This window comes from Dipodomys merriami, unplaced genomic scaffold (genome assembly GCF_024711535.1).
Source record: "Dipodomys merriami isolate MVZ:Mamm:240054 unplaced genomic scaffold, mDipMer1.0.p SCAF_11, whole genome shotgun sequence".
NCBI lineage: Eukaryota > Metazoa > Chordata > Mammalia > Rodentia > Heteromyidae > Dipodomys > Dipodomys merriami.
This window is the reverse complement of record NW_027202382.1, coordinates 50,211,836-50,234,507: the sequence shown is the minus strand read 5'-3', so window position 1 is coordinate 50,234,507 and position 22,672 is coordinate 50,211,836. Positions and strand designations below refer to the sequence as shown.

General features: G+C 48.6%; 1 protein-coding gene across 4 annotated transcripts in view; it reads right to left on the bottom strand.

Annotated features, from left to right (window-relative positions):
* Cacna1b (calcium voltage-gated channel subunit alpha1 B) overlaps positions 1–22,672 on the bottom strand; it is a 170,185-nt gene that overhangs the window by 4,542 nt on the left and 142,971 nt on the right. For all 4 annotated transcript variants that reach the window (XM_070015201.1, XM_070015198.1, XM_070015199.1 and 1 more), the window contains 6 exons: positions 19,960–20,087; positions 13,166–13,262; positions 10,279–10,387; positions 3,617–3,724; positions 2,276–2,388; positions 1,360–1,487 (listed from right to left, as the gene is read on the bottom strand). In XM_070015201.1, the coding sequence (XP_069871302.1) occupies positions 1,360–1,487; positions 2,276–2,388; positions 3,617–3,724; positions 10,279–10,387; positions 13,166–13,262; positions 19,960–20,087 (683 nt within the window). The remainder of the gene's footprint in view (positions 1–1,359; positions 1,488–2,275; positions 2,389–3,616; positions 3,725–10,278; positions 10,388–13,165; positions 13,263–19,959; positions 20,088–22,672) is intronic.

Sequence of the window (22,672 nt, the reverse complement as noted above, 5' to 3'; positions counted from 1 at the left end):
TGGGTGCCGGTGGCTCACACCTGTAATCTTAGCTACTCAGGAGGCTGAGATCTCAGGATCACGATTCAAAGCCAGCCCAGGCAGGAAAGTCCGTGAAACTCTTATCTCCAATAGACTGCTCAGAAAACTGGAAGTGGCTCAGTGGCTCAAGTGGTAGAGCACTCGCCTTGAGCTGAAGAGCTGAGGGACAGAGCCTAGGCCCAGAGTTCAAGCCCCATGACCAAAAAAATAAAAAATAAAAAAATAAAAAGCCTGATTCAGATCAATAAAGAGACACCATACATTCTCTCCAACATAAACAAATACTAGCACACAATTATCTCTCTTACATACACAAACCTCACAATCAAACACACATTCACTGGAATTGAGGGTGGTTTGGGGCTCTAAGAGACCAGCTTTAGCAGGGTTGCCCCAACTGGGAAAACTTTTGGGTTCTCCTTTGTATTGTCACTGTCCTCAACTTGAACCTGGACCTGCTTATGCAATACTCCAGATGATAGGTGCTGCAGGAGCAGAGACCCAAACAGAGTCTGAGACTTGGGTGTCTGCCATTTTGGGACCTTCATAAGGTGGTGATCCCCTGAAACAAACTGATAGGGAAAGGCCTTTCTATGTCCCATCCAGGAGCCACAGCTGTCGAGGAAAGCTGAAAGGGCCCTCCCTGTGTGGGGCCAACCCTACCCAGGACCTATCTACCACCCTCAGTGAGAAAGACGATCACTGTTTATATATCTGGAGTTTGGGTGGCTCTTCGCCAAGCAGTATTGTGCCACGAGTTAAGTAAAACAAAAGGACCTCACAAATTTGTCTAAGAAATGCAACAGCCTCAAAAATCAATACCAAAATGGGAAAATCTGGAGGAAAATGTCTCTGACAGAAGAGCAGACTGTAAACAAGCCTTGAGCAAAAATGGTGAGGGCTCAAGATGAGACCACCACCAGCTACTGACTGAACAAAGCTGAGGCAGGTGGTGCACACAGCAGGTGTGTCTCAGGGATGGCACAGCTGTCTTTGCTAACTTACTACCACCTACCCACTTGACATTACATTATAAAAGCTACTCTCCAAGTCCACCCAAGCAACCTGGTCCCCTCACAATTCTCACCAGCTCCCAGGCATCACAGTGAACATCGGGATAGCCCATAAGTGAGTTAGGTACTGGCTCCATGTGGGGCCAGTCCCTGGCACTGGATGGGACTGGGGATCCTACCCTCAGAGGGCTCAACACCCTTCGGGTACCCCTGCATTTTAGCTACAGGCCCAAAGGCAGTGAGAGCCGGCCAGGTTGTAAACGTGGACATCTTCTATCTACTGACTTTGGGTCCCTCCCCACTGACCACTGAACCCAGCACTCACATAGCACCACCATTGCTGAGGGAAGTGGCACTCTTCTGCCGAAGGAAAACCCGAGCTCCTCGGAGCACAGCCGGCTGTGCCTGCTCCAGGGTGGCCTTCAGAGGGTGGAACAGGGACACAGGGCCCATCTGCAACGGGATACATGGAGGGGAATAGTTCTAAGGTTGGGGGCCAGCCCCTGATAGACACAAAGTATGCCCTTGGCACAGCACAAGTGACAGAGGCCAAAGTCTAGTGCAGAGCGGGGGCCCCTTGCCATTCCTGCAATACCATGTGTCCTCTAGAGTAGGCAGGGCAGGGACCCTTACAATATCTCTTCTTTGGCTTCCTCATGACTTCATGAAAGCTTTCACCTTTCAGAATCTCAGTTTCCCTACCTACATGATCAGGGCTCGGATTGATCACAGGTGGTAAAGCCATTCATCGCATCCTTAGCTCTGAGCTCCAGGTTGAGTAGGTTGTGACTCCAGGCTGTGGGAACTGCAGGCTGACTGGGTCTTCCCAGGGATAGGGTGTAGAACACCACCAGGGTGTGGAATTTTCCACCAGGGATATGTAAACAGCCCTGCAAGTTCTGTGCATCTACAAATTTTCAAGACAGAGCCGCCATGTGGTCACTGAAGACACAGGTGAGATGGTGCCAGTCACGGGCAGTGTGACAAGGACATCAAGCTCTTGATGCCAGTCTCTTTGCTTTCTGCCTGTATGCAGGGACAACAGATTCTTCTCAGAGATTTCTCAACATCTTCCTCCATCCCCCCAAAGAAAGTGCAACATCTCCCAGAGTCTCTTCTGCCCATGAAAATCAGCTCTCCAGTGCTCCCTGACATCATCAGACAAGGAGCTGATAGAGAGTAGTCTGGGTAGACCCAGGAAGGAGGTGGGTCTCCCACCCCTGCCCACCAAGACCAGGTACCTGGGATAGGCCTCCGGGAGCTTGGTGAATCTGGTCTCTGGTGGTTTTGTTCTGTTTGTAGAAATCAAATATCATCAGAGCTGCGTAGACTTTCCCCACTGTCATCTCGTCAGCTGGAGAGGAGAGCAGGCGGAGAGGAGAGGGGAGGAGAGGGGGAGGGGAGGGGAGGAGAGGGGAGAAAAGGAGGCAGAGAGGACCCAGAGTACAGGAAAGGAAAGCAGGCAGAGAGGATCCAGAGGAGAGGAGAGGAGGGGAGGGGAGGGGAGAGGAGGGGAGGGGAGGGGAGGGGAGGGGAGAAGAAGACAGGAGAAAAGAGGACAGGAGAGGAGAAGAGACAGGAGGTGAGGAGAGGAGAGGAGATGAGAGGAAAGGAGAAGAGAGGAGAGGAGAAGGGAGAGAGGGGAGGGAAGAAGATAGGAGAGGAGAAGAAGACAGGAGAGGGGAGGGGAGAGAAGGGGAGAGGAGGAGTGGGAAGGAGAGAAGGGAGGGGAGGGGAGGAGAGGAGGTGACAGGAGGAGGGGAGGGGAGGGGAGGAGAGGGGAGGGAAGGAGAGAAGGTAGAGAGGACCCAGAGTACAGGAAAGGAGAGCAGGCAGAGAGAACCCAGAGGAGAGGAGAGGAGGGGAGGGGAGGGGAGAGGAGGGGAGGGGAGGGGAGAGGAGGGGAGGGGAGGGAAGGGGAGGCAAGAAGAAGAGAGGAGAAAAGAGGGCAGGAGAGAAGAGACAGGAGGAGAGGAGAGGAGGAGTGGGGAGGAGAGAAGGGAGGGGAGAAGGGAGGAGAGGAGAGGGGAGGAGAAGGGAGGAGGGGAGAGGAGGGGAGAGGAGGGGAGAGGAGGGGAGAGGAGGGGAGAGGAGAGGGGAGGAGGGGAGGGGAGGGGAGGAGGGGAGGGAAGGTAGAGAGGACCCAGAGTACAGGAAAGGAGAGCAGGCAGAGAGGACCCAGAAGTATGGGAGAGGAGAGCAGGCAGAGAGAAGCCAGATGAGAGGGTTAGAACAGAAAGACCCAGAGAAGCCCAGAAGACGAGGGTGGGAAGGCACCTCCTCTCCCTCATCCCACACATGGATTCTTCCAAAGTGGCCCTGCCCATCTATGTGCCTGTCCAGCATTAAGTATCTCTGAGGCCCCTGTGTGAGACTGATGTATGCCTAGGAGGGGCCTGGACTACGGTTCCCACCTTACTTTCTCTACTAGGAGGCCCCTACCATTTCCATGGTCCCACGGCCACCCAGGTCCCTGTCAAGGGTGTGGTAGAAGCCTCCCTCTGTAGACAAGGTGCTTACTACATACCACCTCCCCCTGACCTCCTCTCACCCCAGCAATAGAGAACATGGTAACAACTTACGCTTGTGGGGAGGTACCAGTAAGTCTAAGGTCTTCTGGGGTAGATGGGCCCACACAGAGGAGATCTCCTTCCTCAGCTCTGCATCACACTGGTGCTGCTGTGTCCCAGCTAGCCAGGATGAGAGGAAGGAAGACGACATTAGGAGCAATCCTGGAGCTCCTCATTCAGGCAGAGCTGGGGCAGGCAGGGGAGACACAAGTAGGAAGAACAGAGTGGAGCCAGTGCTGGGAGGAGAGTTCTGAGAGAAGAAACACCTGTGTGGAGGCTGGTCAGACCTCTTTCTGCAGAGTCAGCATGGAAAACATGCAACTGACATGTGTGTGCACGTGTGCAGGCTTGGCATGCATGCACGTGTGCACCCATGTGGGCACTGTGAGATGTGTGCTGTGGGTGGCAGCACGTGCCACTGGGAATGAAGAAGTGACATGGTAGCATTTCCATCAGTCACCCATGCCGTCAAGAGTGTTTACTGAGCATCCACTAGATGTCAGGCACTGTTCTAGGTGACAGGATAAATACAACCTAAAAACTATCCTTCTAGAGTTTTCACTACTACAGTAGCAAGAACTTAAAAAGAAATCCAGTAAGTTGGAAAGTGAAAAGTGCTAAAGATGGGAAAAGCAAGGAAAGGGACACACATGCAAGGCAGAAGGGACCAGCAAGTGCAAAGGCCATGCAGGGGATGGCCCCTAGAGCCAGGAAAGCCCTGTGCTGGGAGGAGGGAAAAGGTGCATACAGGACATTCCCAACCAGGAAGCCAATGAAGCAAAACAGCATGATTTAATATTCTTTAACACCGGGTTTATTAAGGCATAACTCACATAACAGTAAAATACACCTATTTTATACCAGTCCACAACTTCTGGCAAACATATACATTATCCTACTCTAGATGTGGGACGTGTGCTTCATTCCCATTCCCCTAACCCCTGCCCTGCTCCCAGCCAGGCAATCACCGGCCTGCTTCCATTTGTGCAGCTTTGTAACTTCCACAGTATTGCACACACAGTGTCACACCACATATCAGCTTCAAGTCTGAATTCCCTCACTGCACATAATGTGTTTGGGACTCATCCATGATGTTTTCATCAGCAGAGTTTTCATTTTATTTCTGAGTACTGATTCACCATACCAACCTGACAGTTGCAGTATGGAATGTAATAAATAAATAAAAGCACAAAGGTTTGCATGTAGGAGTATACTCTCTCTCTCTCTCTCTCTCTCTCTCTCTCTCTCTCTCTCTCTCTCTCTCTCTCTCTCTCTCCCTCCCCCTCTCCCCCTCTCCCCACCCCCCTCTCTCATTTCCCAGATGGAAAGGCCGGTCCATATAAGCAACAGCAAACTGTTTGGCAAAGAAACTGTACCATTTGGTAGTACCACAATGAACAGAGAAAGAATCCCAGTTGCCCTAGATTTTAGCATTTTGGTGAATGTCTGTAATCCCCGTCACCTGGGAGGCCACAGGTAAGAGGATCACTATCTGACACCAGCCCCAAGAGAACAAAACAAAAGACCCTATCTGAAAAATAACTAAATCGGCTCAAATAGTTAAGTGCCTACCTAGCAAGCATAAGGCTCTGAGTTTATACCTTCGTAGGATAGAGGCAGACAGGGAAGGAGAGAAGGAGGGAAGGAGGGAAGGGGAGGGGGGAGGGAGGGAGGGAGGGAAGGTAGGAAGGAAGGAAGGAAGGGAAGGGAAGGAAAGGAGGGAGGGAGGGAGGGAGGGAGGGAGGGAGGGAAGGTTACCTAAACCAAAGTTGTAACATTTTCCTTTTGTGTTCTCTTCTAAAGGTTTTATAATTTTAAATTGTACCTTATGTTCATGATCCATTTCAAGTTAAGTTTCATAGAAGGTGAAAATATGTCCTACGGATTGAACTGTGGGAGCTGTACTTGGTTGGCACACAGTATTTATATGAATCGAACTATGTTCCCAGAAAATTGGTTTGCAGTACCCTTAACTGCAGTGTGACCAATTTAGGAGATAAGGCCTAGGAGATCATGAAGGTAGCTTAATCCACAAAATTAATACCTATGAGAAGACACCGGAGTTGTTCTCACTGCCCCCTCTCTCACCTGATGCTCTCAGAGGAAAGGCCATGAGGGGACACAGAAAGAAACAGCACCTACCAGCCACCACAAGTTGTCTCAAACCAAAATCTACCTTGTCAGCATCTTGATCTTGGATTTCCCAGGTGGCAGCTTGAGTAGAATAAGTTTAAATCAAGATTTTTGTTGGTGTTGTTTTTCCCTTTGCATTTGGCTGTCTAAATTTTCCAGTACAATTTGTTAGGAATGATTTTTTTCTCTATTAATTACCTTTTCTACTTTGTTGAAAATCAGTTGACCATATGAGTGTGGTTATCTACTCTATTCTTTCATTCTGTATTTCTACCCTTTCAAATCCTAGCACCAGTAGCTTATTCCTGTAATGCTAGCTACTCAGAAGCCTGAGATTTAGGGATTGTAGCTCAAAGCCAGCTAGAGCAGAAAAATCTATGAGACCCTATTTTCAAAACAACCAACAAAAGGAAGGGCTTGAGGTATGGCTCTAGTGATAGAGCACTATCCCAGCATGCAGTGGAGTCAGTGCTAGACCCTGAGTTCAAACTTTACTAGTAACCAAACCCAAAAAAAAAAAAAAAAAAGCCTTTTTAACTCAAGGAGAATGAGCTTTCCAGCTTTTTCCTTTTTTTTCAAAACCATTATTCAAGTTTGTTTGCATTTCTATATAACTTTTAGAATTGATCTGCAAACTACTACCAAAAAATCTATTGAGATTTCAAATATTGGGATGACTGGTCCTCATGTTCGGGTAGGGACAATTAATATCTTGGCAACACTGAATCCTCCAGTCAATGAACATAACAGAGCACTTGATTTACTTAGGCCTTCCGCAATTCCTCTTGTTGATGTTTTCAAGTTCACACCATAAACCTTGTATGCGAGGTTTTTAGATACCTAACAATACTGAAATATTTTATGATTGTGCTGCTATCCTAATAGAACTTTTCTTTCAATTTCCATTGTTAATTATTATTACACAAATGTAATTGCCTTTGTGCACTGACCTTGTATACTGTGACCTTGTTACACTTAGTAGTTTCAGTACCTTTAAACTGTGACTGGAATTTTTGACACAGGTAATCGGATCAATCAGGAAGAAAGATGCTTGCATTTCTTGTTCTTATTTCTTTTTTTCACCCTATTACAGGAGATAGGAACTGAGTAAAATGGTAACAGCAGCCATATTTGCTTGTTCTTGTCCTCGGCAGAAAGGAGGCTGCTTTTCTTTGCCAATTATATTAACTATAGATGTTGTTTGGTTTTGTTGCTGGTAGCTGGGCTTGAACTCAGGGGCTCATGCTTGTATAACTGGATTGAACAACTGGCATTCTACCACTTCAGTTACACTATCAGCCCTGCATTTTGCTGGTTATTTTAAAGATGGAATCTTTTGGTCTTTTCTTCCCAGGCTGGCTTCGGATCTTCCAGGTCTCAGTCCCCTGAGTACCTAAGAGTACAGGCAGGAGCCACCAGTGCATGGCCAACTAATTTGTTCATAGATACTCTATATTATACCTATGAGACAATGTGACAGAGAACATTTACTTCCTAGTTACATAGGAAGGTTTTTTTTTTTCTTGACAGCTGGGCACTGGTGGCTCACACCTGTAATTCTAGATACTCAGGAGGCTAAGACCTGAGGATCACAGTTCAAAGCCAACCTGGGCAGGAAAGTCCATGAGACCCTTTGTTAGCGAAATGTGCTCCCTTCAGATAACTTATTCCTCTCCTTCCCCTTTCCACAGCTTAGCATGCTCCCTTCGTAGGCAACATTCAGCCCACGTAGTAAAGGTAGTAAATAATCAGCCTCCAACCCCCTTTACCTTGGGATGGCACTTCTCTGGGGCAGCTACCACCATAGAAGGCAACAAGAGCCCCTTAGAGTGACCTTCAGGCCTGGGCAGCTGCAGGACCCTTGTCTACTATTTGGACAGAGCCATCCATCCTTGTCCACCATGATGAAACCCCTGGCCCACACGTCCACACCAGGGTCTCCACCTCCTAGCTCCTTCTAGCCCCTCCTAGACCTCCTAGGTTATGCAGGTCACCCCAGATAATAGCTGGTGCTTCTTCTCATTCTTCCCTTGTGAGGAGTCTTGCCAGCCCCCTTTCCCAGTAATAAACCTTTCTTTGTTCTCTGTACCTGGATGTCTGCATGGTATTCTGGCAAAGTCCAAATAATCTAACATCCTTATCTCCGATTAATCATCTGAAAACCAAAAGTGGTACTGTGGCTCAAAGTGATAGAGTGCTAGCCTTGAGCAGAAGAGCTCAGAGACAGTGCCCAGGCCCTGAGTCAATCCCCCCCAAAAACTGACAACAACAACCGAAATTTTTCTTTTTTGGAGGGGTTGGGGTGGAGGAGTAACTGAATATGGTGCTCAGGTCCTTGTGCTTTACTAGTGAGCCCATTTTGCTTTAGTTATTTTTCACACAGAGTCTTGAACAGTTTTTGACCACCTTGAATGGTGACCTTCCTCTCTCTACCTCCCATCTAGCTGAAATTATAGGCATAAATAACAATGCCTAGTTTTTTGAGATAGGGTATCACTAATTTTTTGCTGGAGCTGGCTTTAATACTGCAATACTCCCATCCCTTTTTCCCAAGTAGCTGGAATTACAGACATGAGCCACCATGACCAGCCCTAGAAATTTCTTAGCATAAATGTATGCTAGATTTTTTTTTTTTTTTTTTTTGGGTCAGTCATGGGCCTTGAACTCTGGGCCTGAGCGCTGTCTCTCAGCTCTTCAGCTCAAGGCTAGCGCTCTACCACTTGAGCTACAGCGCCACTTCCGGTTTTCTGGTAGTTTATTGGAGATAAGAGTTTCACGGACTTTCCTGCCCAGGCTGGCTTTGAACCACGATCCTCAGATCTCAGCCTCCTGAGTAGCTAGGATTACAGGCGTGAGCCACCTGCACCCAGCAAATGCTAGATTTTGTCAATGCTTTCTCGCTGTACCTGATGAGACATCTATATAGTTCTACTGTTTTATATGATAAGCTATACTGATCTACACTGAATCAGCCCTACAATTCTGGGATACATTCCAACAGTGCCATCCTGTGTTGACTTCTTTTATGTATAACTAGATTCAGCTACCTGAAATTGGGGTGAAGATTTTTGTGTCTGTGTTCATGAGGCTGATTTGGTCTGAAGGTTTCTTTCTTTTCCTTCTTTCCTTCCCTCCCTCCTTCACTCCCTTCCTTCCTTGCTTCTTTCCTTCTTTTGCTCAAAGCTACTGTTTTACCTCTTGAACCAAAACTCCACTTCTGGCTTTTTGGTAATTTAGTGGAGATAAGAGTTTCACAGACTTTTTTTGTTTTGTTTTTGTTTTGCCAGTCCTGACGCTTGACCTCAAGGCCTGAGAACTGTGCCGGAGCTTTTTTTTTTTTTTTGCTCAAGACTAGCACTCTACCACTTGAGCCACAGGGCCACTTCTGGCTTTTTCTGTTTATGTGGTACTGAGGAATTGAACCCAGGTCTTCATGCATGTGAGGCAAGCACTCTACCACCAAGCCACATTCCTAGCCTTCAGGCTGGTTTTGAACTGTGACCCTCAAATCTAAACTTCCTGAGTAGCTAGGATTACAGGCATGAGCTACCAGCAGCCTTGAAGCTTTAGTTTCTTGTCAGATCTTTGTTTTTTGTATCGGAGTAAAGCTCATTTAAAGTAGGTTGGGAAATATTCTCTGATAATACTAAATGTTTTGTAGAATTCCATCCATCTAGACCTGGATTTTCTTTCTGGAAGGCTTAGTTTATCTAATAGAGTTTATCTATATAGAGGGATATTGTGGCATCTATTCTCAAAACCTCTTTAAGAAATTCTTCCATTTCTTCTAAATTGTTGGACTCGCTTGTGTGGAATTTTTTAAGAAAAGAAACATAGTAATGCATTCACATATTGATACAAGAAACCCAGCAGAGGGAAAATCAACAGGGCAAGAAAAAGGGTGGGAGCCGCAGGTGGCATCCCGAAAATGGTGAAACTGGGCTGGGAGTGCAAAGGGGAGCAGCCCACTCCTACACGGGGGCCAGTGGCCAAGCATCAGGGGGCAGAGAAGAGGGACGTGGTGGGACTCGGGGCCCCTCGGTAGCTCCTACTTTCTCTGGGTAGGAGAAGGCGGTGGAAACAGAAGGTATATATGGCCTATAGGGGATCGTGGTGAGCTGAATTCTGGTTCCTCCACTAACTAGTTCTGAGTAACATGGATGGAGTGATCCCACTTCACTGGGCTTGTCTCTTCACTAAAGAGTCATTATAGTATTGATGGCCGTCAGCGCTAAAGCCAGCAGTGGCCAGAGCAGGTACTTGGCACACCTGCCCTCCACACAAAGCCAGGCCCCCTCACCCTCCTCCAGGCACATCTGCCTGGGTCCACTCTCCTTTTGTTTTGTTTCCCATTGTTTTATCTTGAACCAGGGCCTGGCTCTCTCTCTCTCTCTCTCTCTCTCTCTCTCTCTCTCTCTCTCTCTGTGTGTGTGTGTGTGTGTGTGTGTGTGTGTGTGTGTGCGTGCGCGCGCTCAAGGTTGGCCTTGAGCTCACTCTGGACTGACTGGATAATCTCCCCCTCCTCCAGGCCACCCCCTTACCTGGGGCCAGTTTGATCTCCAGGGCAGTCCGGATGAGGGCCATCAGCGTGGACGTGAAGTGCACCGTCATGTCCTCATTGGAGATGGGCATATTCATGCGGACCAGGCGCTGGGGACAAGTGGGAGGAGATCAGGGCCATGTATATGTGTCTCCCCACACCCCAGGATTGCAGTGACTGGACTGGGCCTCCTGAGGGTAGTCCTTGCGAGTGCCAGGGCCAAGCAAGGCTGGGTGGATGGGAGTTTTGCCAGCATTCACTCTCCTCTAAGCCTACCTCATCTAGGCTGAGGATTCTCCTGGCTGCAGAAGAACAGAAATACAGGGCAAGGCCTGTCCAAGGCAGCAGCCTGGATTCCTCTGGAAGACCAGGAACATCCTCAGCCAAGGGACCTCTGTTTAATCAATGACTGTGGACAAAATAAGGGTATGTGGCCTTGCTAAGGTGGAGACTTCTGGGTTAGCCCACAGAAGAGAGGGAGGGACCCATCCTGTAACTCTGGTGACCTGACCTCCTCCACCTGCCAATGGGTGATCTGGACAAGGGATGGTGGCCAAGAAGGCTACTCTGAGTTCAAGCTCCAGTGGAAGATCCCTAAAGAGAGACATTCTAGCACAGTTCAGACCCTGTGAGATTCCACCCATTCCCCCCCCCCCCCCCGCCCACCCAGCCAGGGGGCTGGGAAGACATGCTCATGCCACTGAAGGTAGAAACCATATCACCAAAAGCAGTAAGGAAAGCATTAGAGACAACCTCCTTTCATCCTTCCAGTAGGAAGGACCAGAACAGACAGAACGACTACACAGGCCTCCAGCTCCAACAGGAGCAGCATGGGCTGTTGGAGAGTACACTGCTACCATCTTCCATCAAGCGGCCAATTTTTCCTCTTCAATTTTGGAGGACAGGACATCTAGAAACAGGTGTATATCTGCACCATGCATTCCAGACAAGAGCCAGCAGCTTCCCAGAGTTCCAGGGTCTGAGAAATTATGAGGCCTTGAGGAGGAAAAAGGTCTCAGATGCATCTTTGAGCACTTGGCTGTCCAAATGAAGCCCCAGAAGCACCATAGCTCTCTGTCTTCTGCACAAGAAGAAAGTGAGAACCAGAAAAGGGAGTTCTGTCTTGGGCCTGGCATCCTGGCAGGATAGCCCTGGGCCATTTGTCTAAGAGGGCCACATACAAGCCTACGTCTTCAATGTGACATGGGCCTGAGGGGAGAAGAAGTACAGGAAGGCTGAGAATGGGAGCCAGACTTTATCCTCTGAATGCTGGCAAGGCCCCACTCGGCACACCCAGCCACAGGGCCAAGGCCTCACCCACCACCTGTGCTGCACCTCAGGAAAGGCCTGCTTTCCAGAGCATGAACTGCGGACCAGCACCGATGGCAGTGCGGAGGGGCTGGGAACTCCTCTCCTAGGGAAGGGAACTGGGATGGGAGTGACAGGGATCAAGCACATGTCTTCTAGGAGGGAGAGCTCCATCCTGGGCACTCGAGGCTGCACTTAACAACCTCTCACCTGGGCCGCCCAAGCCCTAAAGGGCTAGGAACTTCATAGAAGCAGAGCAGCAAAGCCAAGGAAAACAGGCACAAAATTTGAGCATCTCCTTGGCCTTCCCCAGTTCCCCAGTCCAACCAGTCCCCAATCTGAATCCTCTCTTGATCCTGTCATATCCAGAACTCAGGATCAGTCAGCATGGGAAGGACCTTACAGTCCTGCATGCATGTTCCAAGTGTCGTGTGGACAGAGCTCTCCCTCCAGGGGACATGGCCACAGCCTTGCATGCAGGGCCTTCAGCAGGCATAACAGACATGCAAGTCAGGGGCGGGGAAGGGCAGAAAACCCCAGAGGCATCTCTGTGCGGCTGGGAGAGCTGCTCTGCTCCCACAGACTATACTGAACCAGTAACATGAAGACCTAGAAGGGGGGAGGGTCACAGACAAAGCCCGTATGGGCAGGGGGCACACAGTACACCAGAGGAAACTGGGAGAAAGCTCTCTCTGGCAAAGATAGTTGGCCTTGTTTTCTGGAGAGTAGTAGAGACCAGGACAGGCCAAGGTGCGGGGGGGGGGGGGGGGGGGGGGCCGCCGGGGGCTGGATGTAAGGACTGCAGGTGGTACTGCAGGGGAGCAGGCTTAGGGCTGGGCCATATAACCTGCCAAGCCTCCAGCAGGCGGTGCCTGGAGGTGTTCCTAAGTTTACCCACTTCCTTAAAGCTCAGCCACCTGTGACTCCTAGTACCCTAAGCCATTCCCTTCCTGAAGGGGCCTCTGTCACCCTAGAAGTGACATAAAGTGTCTCACTGATACCTCCTCTTTCTCATTGCAAATGTCTCCTTCCCACCATGGAGCCCAGGAAGTCCTTAGAGACTATGGCCAAGCCAAGCCCCTCTGTGCTGCCTGTGCTTGGGGAAGAGAAGGGGGAGAAGCAGCACAGGGGTCCAGGCCTCCCCGCAGGGCCGGGCGCTGAGGACCTGAAACTCTAACCCATGCCAGGGCCTAAGGGTACAGAATAAAATAACCTCTATCAAAAAAATTAGTAAATAAACCACCTGGTTCTGTCCCCTCATTCCTAGGAAGAAAGGGAAGGAGAAAGGGCAAGGGGGAGGGTCGTGCTCTAGCTCCATCTTCCTGAGCCTCGGAGGGGCATCAGCAGTGGGGAGCACTAGACAAGGCCCCAGGGCCCAGGGCAGACATGTTCCTCTGCCTGGGATGGGAGCAGGAGGCAAGGTGGAGAAGACAGCGGCAGCCAGGCAGCCAGGTACAGACAAGCAGCTGAGCGCCCACAAGCACCCTGTGAGCTTTGCACGGCCCAGGAGGGCACTGCAGACTGCAGACTGCAGACAGCTCCTGGATGGGGAGCAGGGACGGTGCAGGGACAGGGTCTACCTTGTATGCAACTCGAGCCGGGCATTTCTTCCCCAGCCCCAGAGGTGGAGACATGTGTTTCAGCATCTCAAACATGTCATTGTAACTGATGCGCCCACTGGAAGCCCGTCCCAGAGGCAGGCACAGAGGGGTGGTCCACAGGAGAGGCCCACGGCAGGAGGGGCAGAGCAGGGAGCGGGCAGGGGAGGAAGCAGACAAGAAAACAGATCCAGTTAACCAAAGTGTCGGTTAAATGCCCAAAATTGAAACTGGTAAGATGAGGGACGCTCTGCTTGACTTGACCCCTGCTTGCCCCCACCCCCAGCCTCACCTCCTCACTCCAGCCCCACGCAGGACAGCGGGCAGGGGTGACATCTGAGCTAATGAACATGGAGGGGTGAGGAAGGGCTGCATCGGAGCGGCTTTGGGTTATATTTTTACTGCTTTTACTCTTTTAGAGTCACAGATACGGCCAAATCAGACCAGAACTGTTCCACCGTGTAGGAAGCTCTGGCCAAGTTCTGTGGAGATGGGGCTTCTGCTGAGAACCAAGGCAGCATCATCATCTGTCTTAATGGTCAGATTTGCTTCCAAGTAAGGCAAAGGCTAAAGTGGAGGAAAATGTACAACAGACGAGAAAACTAAAGAGGGAGCCCAGAGGCTATAGAGCTGAACTTGACCATAGGGCAAGTCCTGCTCCAAGCCCAGAGACGCCCGAGGCCAGCCCAGGGCAGGGCTGCTGCTGGGGTCAGGGCTGGATGGGAAGGAGACTGCAGGGAGGGGAGGAGCTGGGTGGGTATGGCCTGGTGCCACTCTCACGCCTCTGACAGGACCGGTTGGGGCCCAATAGGTGGGAGATGCCTCCTGTGGGACCTGGGACCCAGGGAAGTATCTGGGGCCAGTGAGTGTTTCCCAAGCAGAGCAGCTGCACTACCCCAGTGTACCTTCCTGTGGGCTTCGGTCTCAGAGACATAACAAGTTCAGGCCCAGCCTTTCCCTGGCAGGCAGACCTGCCCAGACTGTGCCCTCAGCACATAGTTCCAGACCAGGGGCAACTCTGCTGGGCTGAGCAGTTCAATCCAGAGCTGAAACAGGGGGCTCCTCTTTTCTTAGTCCACTCTGCCTCTACTTTCTCCTTTCCCAGGGATTCAGAAACCTTCTCTGACCTAGAAGGGCAGCCACTCCTGGTTTATTTGTGCACATGTGCCCCTCCTCGGGGCCTTCACCTCTGACCTGCTGACCATCAGCCCACCCACCAGAGCCTGCAGGAAAGCTGAGTGCAGCCACTGTTCCCTTGGTGCAGGCTGGACCTGGCCTCCAGCACCCACCCAGTCAACTGGTGCTGGCTGATACAGCCAGGCCAGAAAGCTCCCTGTGCACTGTCCCAAAGGCTGCCTTCCCCCAGCCAGCTACAAGGGTCCGGGGAGATTAGACAGGGAACCAAAGCATCCAGGAGGCCGGAATGCGGGGCATGGCAGGGCAGAGGAGAGGTGAGGTGTTGTCATTCCCAAACCAGGCAGGGAGTGTGTGCAGTGTTTGCGATTCGGGCAAGGAAGTATGTCAGATGGAGGCTCTGAAGTTGCAAACCTTGTAGGCCAACCTACGAGGGCAGTTCTTCCCTAAGCCAACGGGTGGCGCAATACAACGCAACAAACTGTACATATCCTTATAATGAATCCGGCAACTGGAAAGGAAATGTTACAGGTTATGGCAACAAGGCACGGTGGAACCCATCCCACTCCCCGCCCAGCCTGCGATGGGAAGATGTGCCTTGAGCAGCCATGGTAGTGGAGGTGAGGGGTGCAGCTATACAGGTTGCTCTCTGCTGGTTATAGGGATCTATCTGGTGCTTCCCAGAAAGCATGGCAGCTCCAAGGTAGACAGAAGACATTCTGTATAGAACACCTGTACACCTGTACGCTTCACACAGAATACACATCTGCACCCATGGGTCCCACACTGGGCAAGATGGCATATCTGGGCTGGCCCACGCTCATTCTCTGTCAGCCCCTTCTCTCACCCCTTCAGTGCCAGAAGCCGCTCTCCATGATACCTCCTCCAACTCTAACTGCTTCACGCCCTAATATAGCCTGTTCATTTCCATCACAACAACCTCAGAGGTATACATCTATGTGTGTCTGTGTGCCTCCTGATTGTCCCTGTCTCCCTAGACACAGCAGACTCCCACCCTACCTCCAATTCTCTCTCCGAAGCTGCTCCCTCCTCAGTCCAATCAGACCCAAGTCATGTTTAATTCACTCACTGTACCTGCCAACATTGTTGAACCCTGAGGACCTTCCTAAGGGGGCTGGGTACACAAAGCCCTTGAACCTCATGACTACCCTGCCCAACAAATTCATTAAATGCCACCAGAAGAAAAGCATGGGCAGGCTATCATAACTCTCTGATTCAACCTCCTACTGTCAAACACAATCAAAGCTATGTGCTTAACCCAAATTTCAGGGCCTTTCTCAGCCTCTCCTAGCCTTCTTTTAGCCAACTTTGTAACAAAGTCACTCCAGCTAACAACCAGCCTAGCTTTCTCTTCACTTCAGGACTTACTATTCCCAGCATTCTTTAGCACTCACCCCATTTTGCCTCCTTGAGTGCATGCCAGATGTCAAGCCATCTGTCCTTCAGAAATGTCCCCAGACTCAAGTGACAGCCACTCTACCATCCCCTTTCAAAGCAAGTTCTCAGAGAGCATGCCTGTGCCTGCTTCACTCCTGACCATGGCCCCAGCACACAGCAGCTGCTCAGGAAATGCTTATGGGACATATGAAGAGATGTGATTGTGATTCTCCTTTTGAGTTTCTGCATACACTTTACCATAAAAAGTGCATTTGACAGCAACAAAAGGAAGGCTGGGGAAAGGCTCCCAAACATCCACAGATTCTTATCTTCCTAGTTTCCCATAGTACACACATTCTTGCACATGTACACCCAATGCACATATGACATGTACACACACTGGCATGTGTATAAACACATACATAGAACTCACACATGCACACAGCACCCACACACGTAAGCATGCATAAACAGGCAGTTCCCTCAGATGCATACACATGTACACACATAGTAATAGGCATAAAATGTACATGTGTGTAGTGCACATGCATCTAGAGTGTGGTCCCACTCTGATGTATGCACATACAGCATGGACACATGCACAGTATACACAAGGCTCAACACAGATGTACCCACGCATAGGCACATGCACATGTGTGTCTGTGCACATATGCATAGCCACGTGTGTGCACATACATTAGAATATGTTCCCACTCTGTGCACATCCAGCATTTATACATGCACAGTATACACAAGGCTCTCAAAACAATGTATTCATGCATATACACATGCACACGTGTCTGTGCACATATGCAGACACATGTGTGCACACAGATGTAGAATGTGCTCCCACTCTAATGTATGCACATGTACCATGTACATAGGCACAATATACACACGGGCTCTCAACACAAATGTACCCACACATATACACATGCATTCATGTGCTGTGTGGGTGCACATGCATGTAGAGTGTGTTCCCACTCTGATGTATACACATACAGCATGTACTCATGCACAGCATATACAAGGCTCTTAACATAGATGTACCCATGCATATACACATGCACACGTGTATCTGTGTACATATGCACAGACATGTGGGCACACATACATAGACACAAATGTTGGGGAGTTTGACAAAGTTTTTTACGGTTTTGAAGTTCTCCCCCCCAGAATGAGATGTCCAAGTCACTTGGTAAATAGACTACAGACCTGTATCTTCATGCAAACTACTATCAGACTTGAGGGGGCATCTGCTCTGCCCATGTCCCATCTAGGACATGGGACCCAGATCCAAAGTGTACTAGCACTGCTAGGCCTTCCATCTCCTTAGGCAGTCAAAGGGGAAGCTAGCCTCAACCTCACAGGAACAGACGTGTGCAGCTGTTGTTCACAGGTCTATCAGCATTGCTAGCTCATTAGTCTTTTGTGGCCTTGGCATGTGCTACTCAGGCAAAGCTTCTGGTCTTCAGTGAATTCAACAAGCACTTTTTCTATATCCTGACATCCTGTGTATCTCTCAGGGTCCCTGGATTCTAAAACCTGGAACTGGAAAACCATCTTAGACCTCACTACACAGAAAGCCACTTGCAGCACACCATATTTCTGTTCTTACTCATAACTGGCTGTAAGACCTAGACATGCAGTTCATAAAAATTCAAGTGAATACGGATTCCTCTTACTGGCCTTTAAAACAAACCATGTCCTTTAAAGTATCTGTTTCTACAACATTTTAAGTGTTCCTGAAACACAGCAACCCCTTAGGCCACAGCCTCAGGATGACTCTCGCAGTGCCTCCAAACCATGCCTCGGTGTCAGCACCACTCTCAGAGTGCTCCTGACTCACGCCTCAGGTGGAGTGTCTCCCACCCCTGCCTGGTCTTCTTAACCATAGACACAGGGAAATATCTTTGAGCCTGTGCATTCCAGTGGAGTCTTGGGCATTTCAAGGCAAAGATGGGGATGCAACAGACATTGTAAGGGTCTCTTAGGATTTAAAAAAAAAAATGCCCCTAGGCCAAGCAAGGAAACCGAGTCAGGAATTTAACCCCTTTCTGGGAACTCAGGAATGTAACCTCTTACTGGGAACTGAGGAATGCAATAACCTGCTAATGGGAACTGCAGAATGTAATACATTGTAAAAATCCTGTTTCAAAAAGGTTGATGTTAATCATATTACTGGAACTTTGCAGCTTGCACCTGCTTGCAGTTTTTGCCTTCATAAGCCTAGCTTGTGTGGATGCTTGGGGTCACAGTGTTAGCTCCTGAGTCTACACTATGTCCCTGGCCAGTCAGCTTCTGCAACATCTTAATACACTTCTTCAAACTCTAAGCCCGCATTGGTGGACTCATTCTCAGACTCTCCAACAACATAACAGCACTTTTGAGAGCTGTAAAAAAAATGGTCACATATGCTAGGAAACATAAATAACTGCTATGTTTCTTCTGTACTGGAGGGTGGGGAGAGAGAACTAAATTTTTCATTAAAACATAAAATGCAAGCCAGGTGCTGGTGGCTCATACCTACTCAGGAGGCTGTGATCTGAGGACCACAGTTCAAAGCCAGCCAGGACAGGAAAGTCCTTATCTCCAATTAACCACACACACACACAACCAGAAGTAAATCTGTGGCCCAAGTGGTAGAGTGCAAGCCTTAGTGCTCAGGCTCTGAGTTCAAACGACAGGACAAGCATACAAATATTCATATAGTCTCTGTCTGTCTCTGTCTTTCTCTGCCTCTCTGTCTCCCTCTCTCTCTTTCTCTCTCTCCCTCTCTCTCAATACATATCAGAAGGAGATTTTATGGGCCTAGTGGGCCTGGACAAGAAAGGCCTGTGTCCTGTGTCTAGGGTCTGGGTCCTTACTACCAGGCAGTGGGACTTACCCAAGCTGACAGCTTCCTCACTATAGTGGAAAAGATATGCCAGGGAAGCTGAGGGAGAATGACTCACAGTCCAGCAGAAATAGTGAGGAAGCCTAGCCAGCCTCTCCACCAGAAGCCTGACCACACCCTCCAGCCTCTCTGACCATACCCCCCACCAAGAGCCTGATACTATCCAGCCTGAGGACATTCTCTAAGCAATCCCACAACAAAACGTAGGGTGCAGAGCCATGCAAGAGAGACACAGGCAGGCGAGAGCTGCACTCAGCTGAAAAATCCCCTCCCCCAGCTAGGGCATGGGAAGTGGACATCCATGACAAGTGTTCATTCGCAGCAGTTTCTATGCACTTGTGGTGAGGGACAAACATTCTTATGTCTTACTTAACAGCCAGGTCCCTCACCACCTCCACCTCCAACATCCAGCTTGCAGGGAGCTGTCCTCAATAACTAATGATTGAGTGAATGAGTGACTGAGTGAACAGTAAACAAAGGAATGAATGACTAAGCAAGTGAATGAAGAACATAAAGGAATGCATAAGAGAATGGATGACAGAATGATCAACTGAATGTGCAGTGGATGAAGTGCTGAGTAATGAACAGGTGGAGGGTGGAGAGCTCCTGCTGCTCTGCTTGCCTGCCTTCGGGCATGTGAGCTCAGCCCTGGGTGTACATAGCACTTGGAAGTCTGAGCAGTCTAAACAACTTCACCTTCTGACCCCAAACCTCTCTATGGAAAGGAATCATCTCACTTATGTTACACCTCTTTCCCGCCTTAATTAATGGGTCTTCAACATATTAGGATCATGTAGTTCCTCTGGTTTCAATAAAAGCTTATTGAGTGCCCACCATGTGCAGCTAGGGCTGGCAACAGAGGCACACATTGGCTTCTGTCCCCCATGGCAGAGAAAGAAGACCCTTGAGCCCCATCGAGAATGTTTCTTCTTAAAGCCTCCAAGTGTCACAGGGGTGTGCAGCCATGCTGCCTCCACACACTGCCTCACCAGCCTCTACATCCCTCACAGGACAGGCTTCAAGAAAGGCAGGACACTCCGTGTACTAGCCTCACAGACCCCTGGAAACCTTCCTGGCCAGAGGCAAAGGTACCCTTCTGAGGGCCACACAGAGTCTCAAAGACCACGTATCTGCCTTAGAGCTGCATCAAGCACAGGGACCAAAAAGGAAAGTACCACTTGAAGGGAATTTAATGGTCAGCACCATCCAACAGAGAACAGGGTAGATTCTTGGATTCCAGACCAAAGCCTGAAGGGAATGTTCACAGGAAACATGTCAAAGCCCACCCAGCCCTGAACATCATGGGAAAGGACCTCTCTGAGGACCACATCCCCAAGGGCTCACTCACCACGCAGCTGGGTCGTACTCAGCCCAGACACGGATGAACTCGTCCAGGTGATGAGGCCCTAGGATGGAAGAGTCCCGCGTGAGGTACTCAAAATTGTCCATGATCACAGCCACAAAGAGGTTCAACATCTGCAGGACAGGAAGAAGAAGGAGAGGTGACACAGAAACCTCAGCCTGTCCTCTTGCCCTGCGTACCCTCAGTGCCAAACACAGTGGAACTATCTGGACAGCAGAGGTCACTTGGCTTGGGCCAGCCCTGGACCACACCTGCTCCTCCCGTGGACTTCTTTTACACTGGGGATCCCAGGGCCTACTCATCCTCTCGGTTCCTGATCCAACATATGTAATCCCAACATTAGTTCTCTGAAGCCTCTGCCTTCTATTTCTACCACTCTTTCCTAGATCAGTCCCCCAAATCTCTTGACTATGACACATCTTGACATGCAGGTTAATCTGTCCTTAGCTTTGTGACAACCATCATCCACCTCCTTAGGCTGACCTTCCATGAGAGCAGTGATTTTGGAGTAAGAAGTTTAGCTACTGGCAGTGAATAGCTTGAGTTCTATTTTTCTAGAAGCTGAATTCGCATGACACATTTTAGAATGTACAATTCAGGGGCTGGGAAGGTGGCTCAGTGGTAGAGTGCCTGCCTTGCATGCATGAGGCCCTGGGTTCGATTCCTCAGCACCACATAAGCAGAAAAAAAAGCCAGAAGTGGTGCTGTGGCTCAAGTGGTAGAGCGCCAGCCTTGAGCTGAAGAGCTGAGGGACAGCGCCCAAGCCCAGAGTTCAGGCCCATGACTGGACCCAAAAAAAAAAAAAAAAAAAAAAAAAAAAAGAATGTACAATTCAGTAGCACTTAGTGTGTTCACAGTATTATGTACCTACCTCTAGCTTCAAAATGGTTTTTAGCCCCAGAAAATATCCTGTACCCATTAAGTAATCATTCTCTATTCCTCTCTTCCCTTATCTCCTAGCAACGATCAAATTATTCTTTAAATAGATGGATCTGTTTCTCCTAGATATTTCATATGAAAGGAATCACAAAATATGTGACCCTTTCTGTTTGGCTTCTTTCACTCAGTGTAGTGTTCGTGAGGTTCTCCCTAGGTTAGCATGTGCTCATTCATCATTTCATTTCATGGCTGAAGGCTTTCCAATCCAGGCACGCACCACATGTCTCCATCCACTGATGGACATCTGTGTTCTCTATCCACTACGGAAGTCTGTAAACATTCATATAAAAGTTCCTTGTAAGTGCTTCTTTTCATTTCTCTTGATTACAGGCCTGGGAGTAGAACTGATAAATCACATGGTAATTTTATGCTTAAATTTTTGAGGAACTGCTAAATATTATCAGCAGCTGTATTTTTTTACAACCCCACCAGCAATAAACCTCAATTCCTATTTTCCTGCAAGTTTTCCAGACTTATTTTCTGTTCTTTTTTTTATGTCTCACTGTGATTCAAAGCCAGCCTGAGCAGGAAACTCCATGAGCTCTTATCTCCAATAAACCACCAGAAAACTGGAAATGGCACTGTGGCTCAAGTGGTAGAGCACTAGCGTTGAGCTGAAGAGCTCAGGACAGCATCTAGACCCAGAGTTCAAGACCCACAACCGACAAAAAAAAAAGTCCTTATCATGATGATAAAGTTTCCTTCTTTCTATAGTTTGCTATGTGTTATACATTATGATGCTAAGTTTCGTCAAATACATTTTCTCCATCTACTGAAATGAGCATGTGTTTTTCCCTCTCATTCTATTAATGTGGTATTTTATGTTGGACTGACTTTTCTTAAATTACATCCCTGGGATATATTTCATTTGGTTATTGGGCATAACCCTTTTTTTTTTCTTTTTGGATGGTTGTTTACTAGGTATAATCCTTTTTTTTTTCAGTCGGTCGTGGGGCTTGAACTCTGGGCCTGGGCGCTGGCCCTGTGATCTTCAGCTCAAGGCAAGCACTCTACCACTTGAGCCACAGCACCACTCCCAGTTTTAGAGTGGTTTATTGGAGATAAGAGTCTCACGGACTTTCCTGCTCGAGCTGGCTTTGAACCTCGATCCTCAGATCTCAGCCTCCTGATTAGCTAGGATACAGGCTTGAGCCACCTTTGCCCAGCCGCATAGTCCTTTTTATATGTTGTTAAAATTTGATTTTGCTACTCTTTTGTTGAGATAGTCACATCAATATTCATGTGGAATATTACTCTGCAGCCTGCATTTGTCATCTGTGGCCATGATATAAGGATAATGCTGATTTTAAAGAATGTGCTATGAGTGTTCCCTTTTCTTCTATTTAAGTCCTATTTTTTAGACTGTGGTAAAATATGCATAACAAAACCTTACCATTTAAACCATTTTTAATGTAATATGGGCTATGAGCTTATTCACATTATTATCCCTCCATTATGCTTAATCTCCAGAATTCTTTCAATCTTCCCAAACTGAAACTGTGTCCCCATTAAACACTAGTTCCCCATTCCCATCTCCCTAATCCCCTGAAAATCACCATTTCTATTTGCAATCTCCATAAAGTTGACTCCTGAAGGCACGTTATCTTAATGGAATTATACATTTATTTCCTTTGTGACTAGTTTATTTCGCTTAACATAATGCCTCCATTTAGAAGGATTTTCTTCCTTTTACAGACTGAAACATATTCTATCATAGACTGATGTCACATTTTGGTCAGTCTTCTGTTGATGTGAGCTG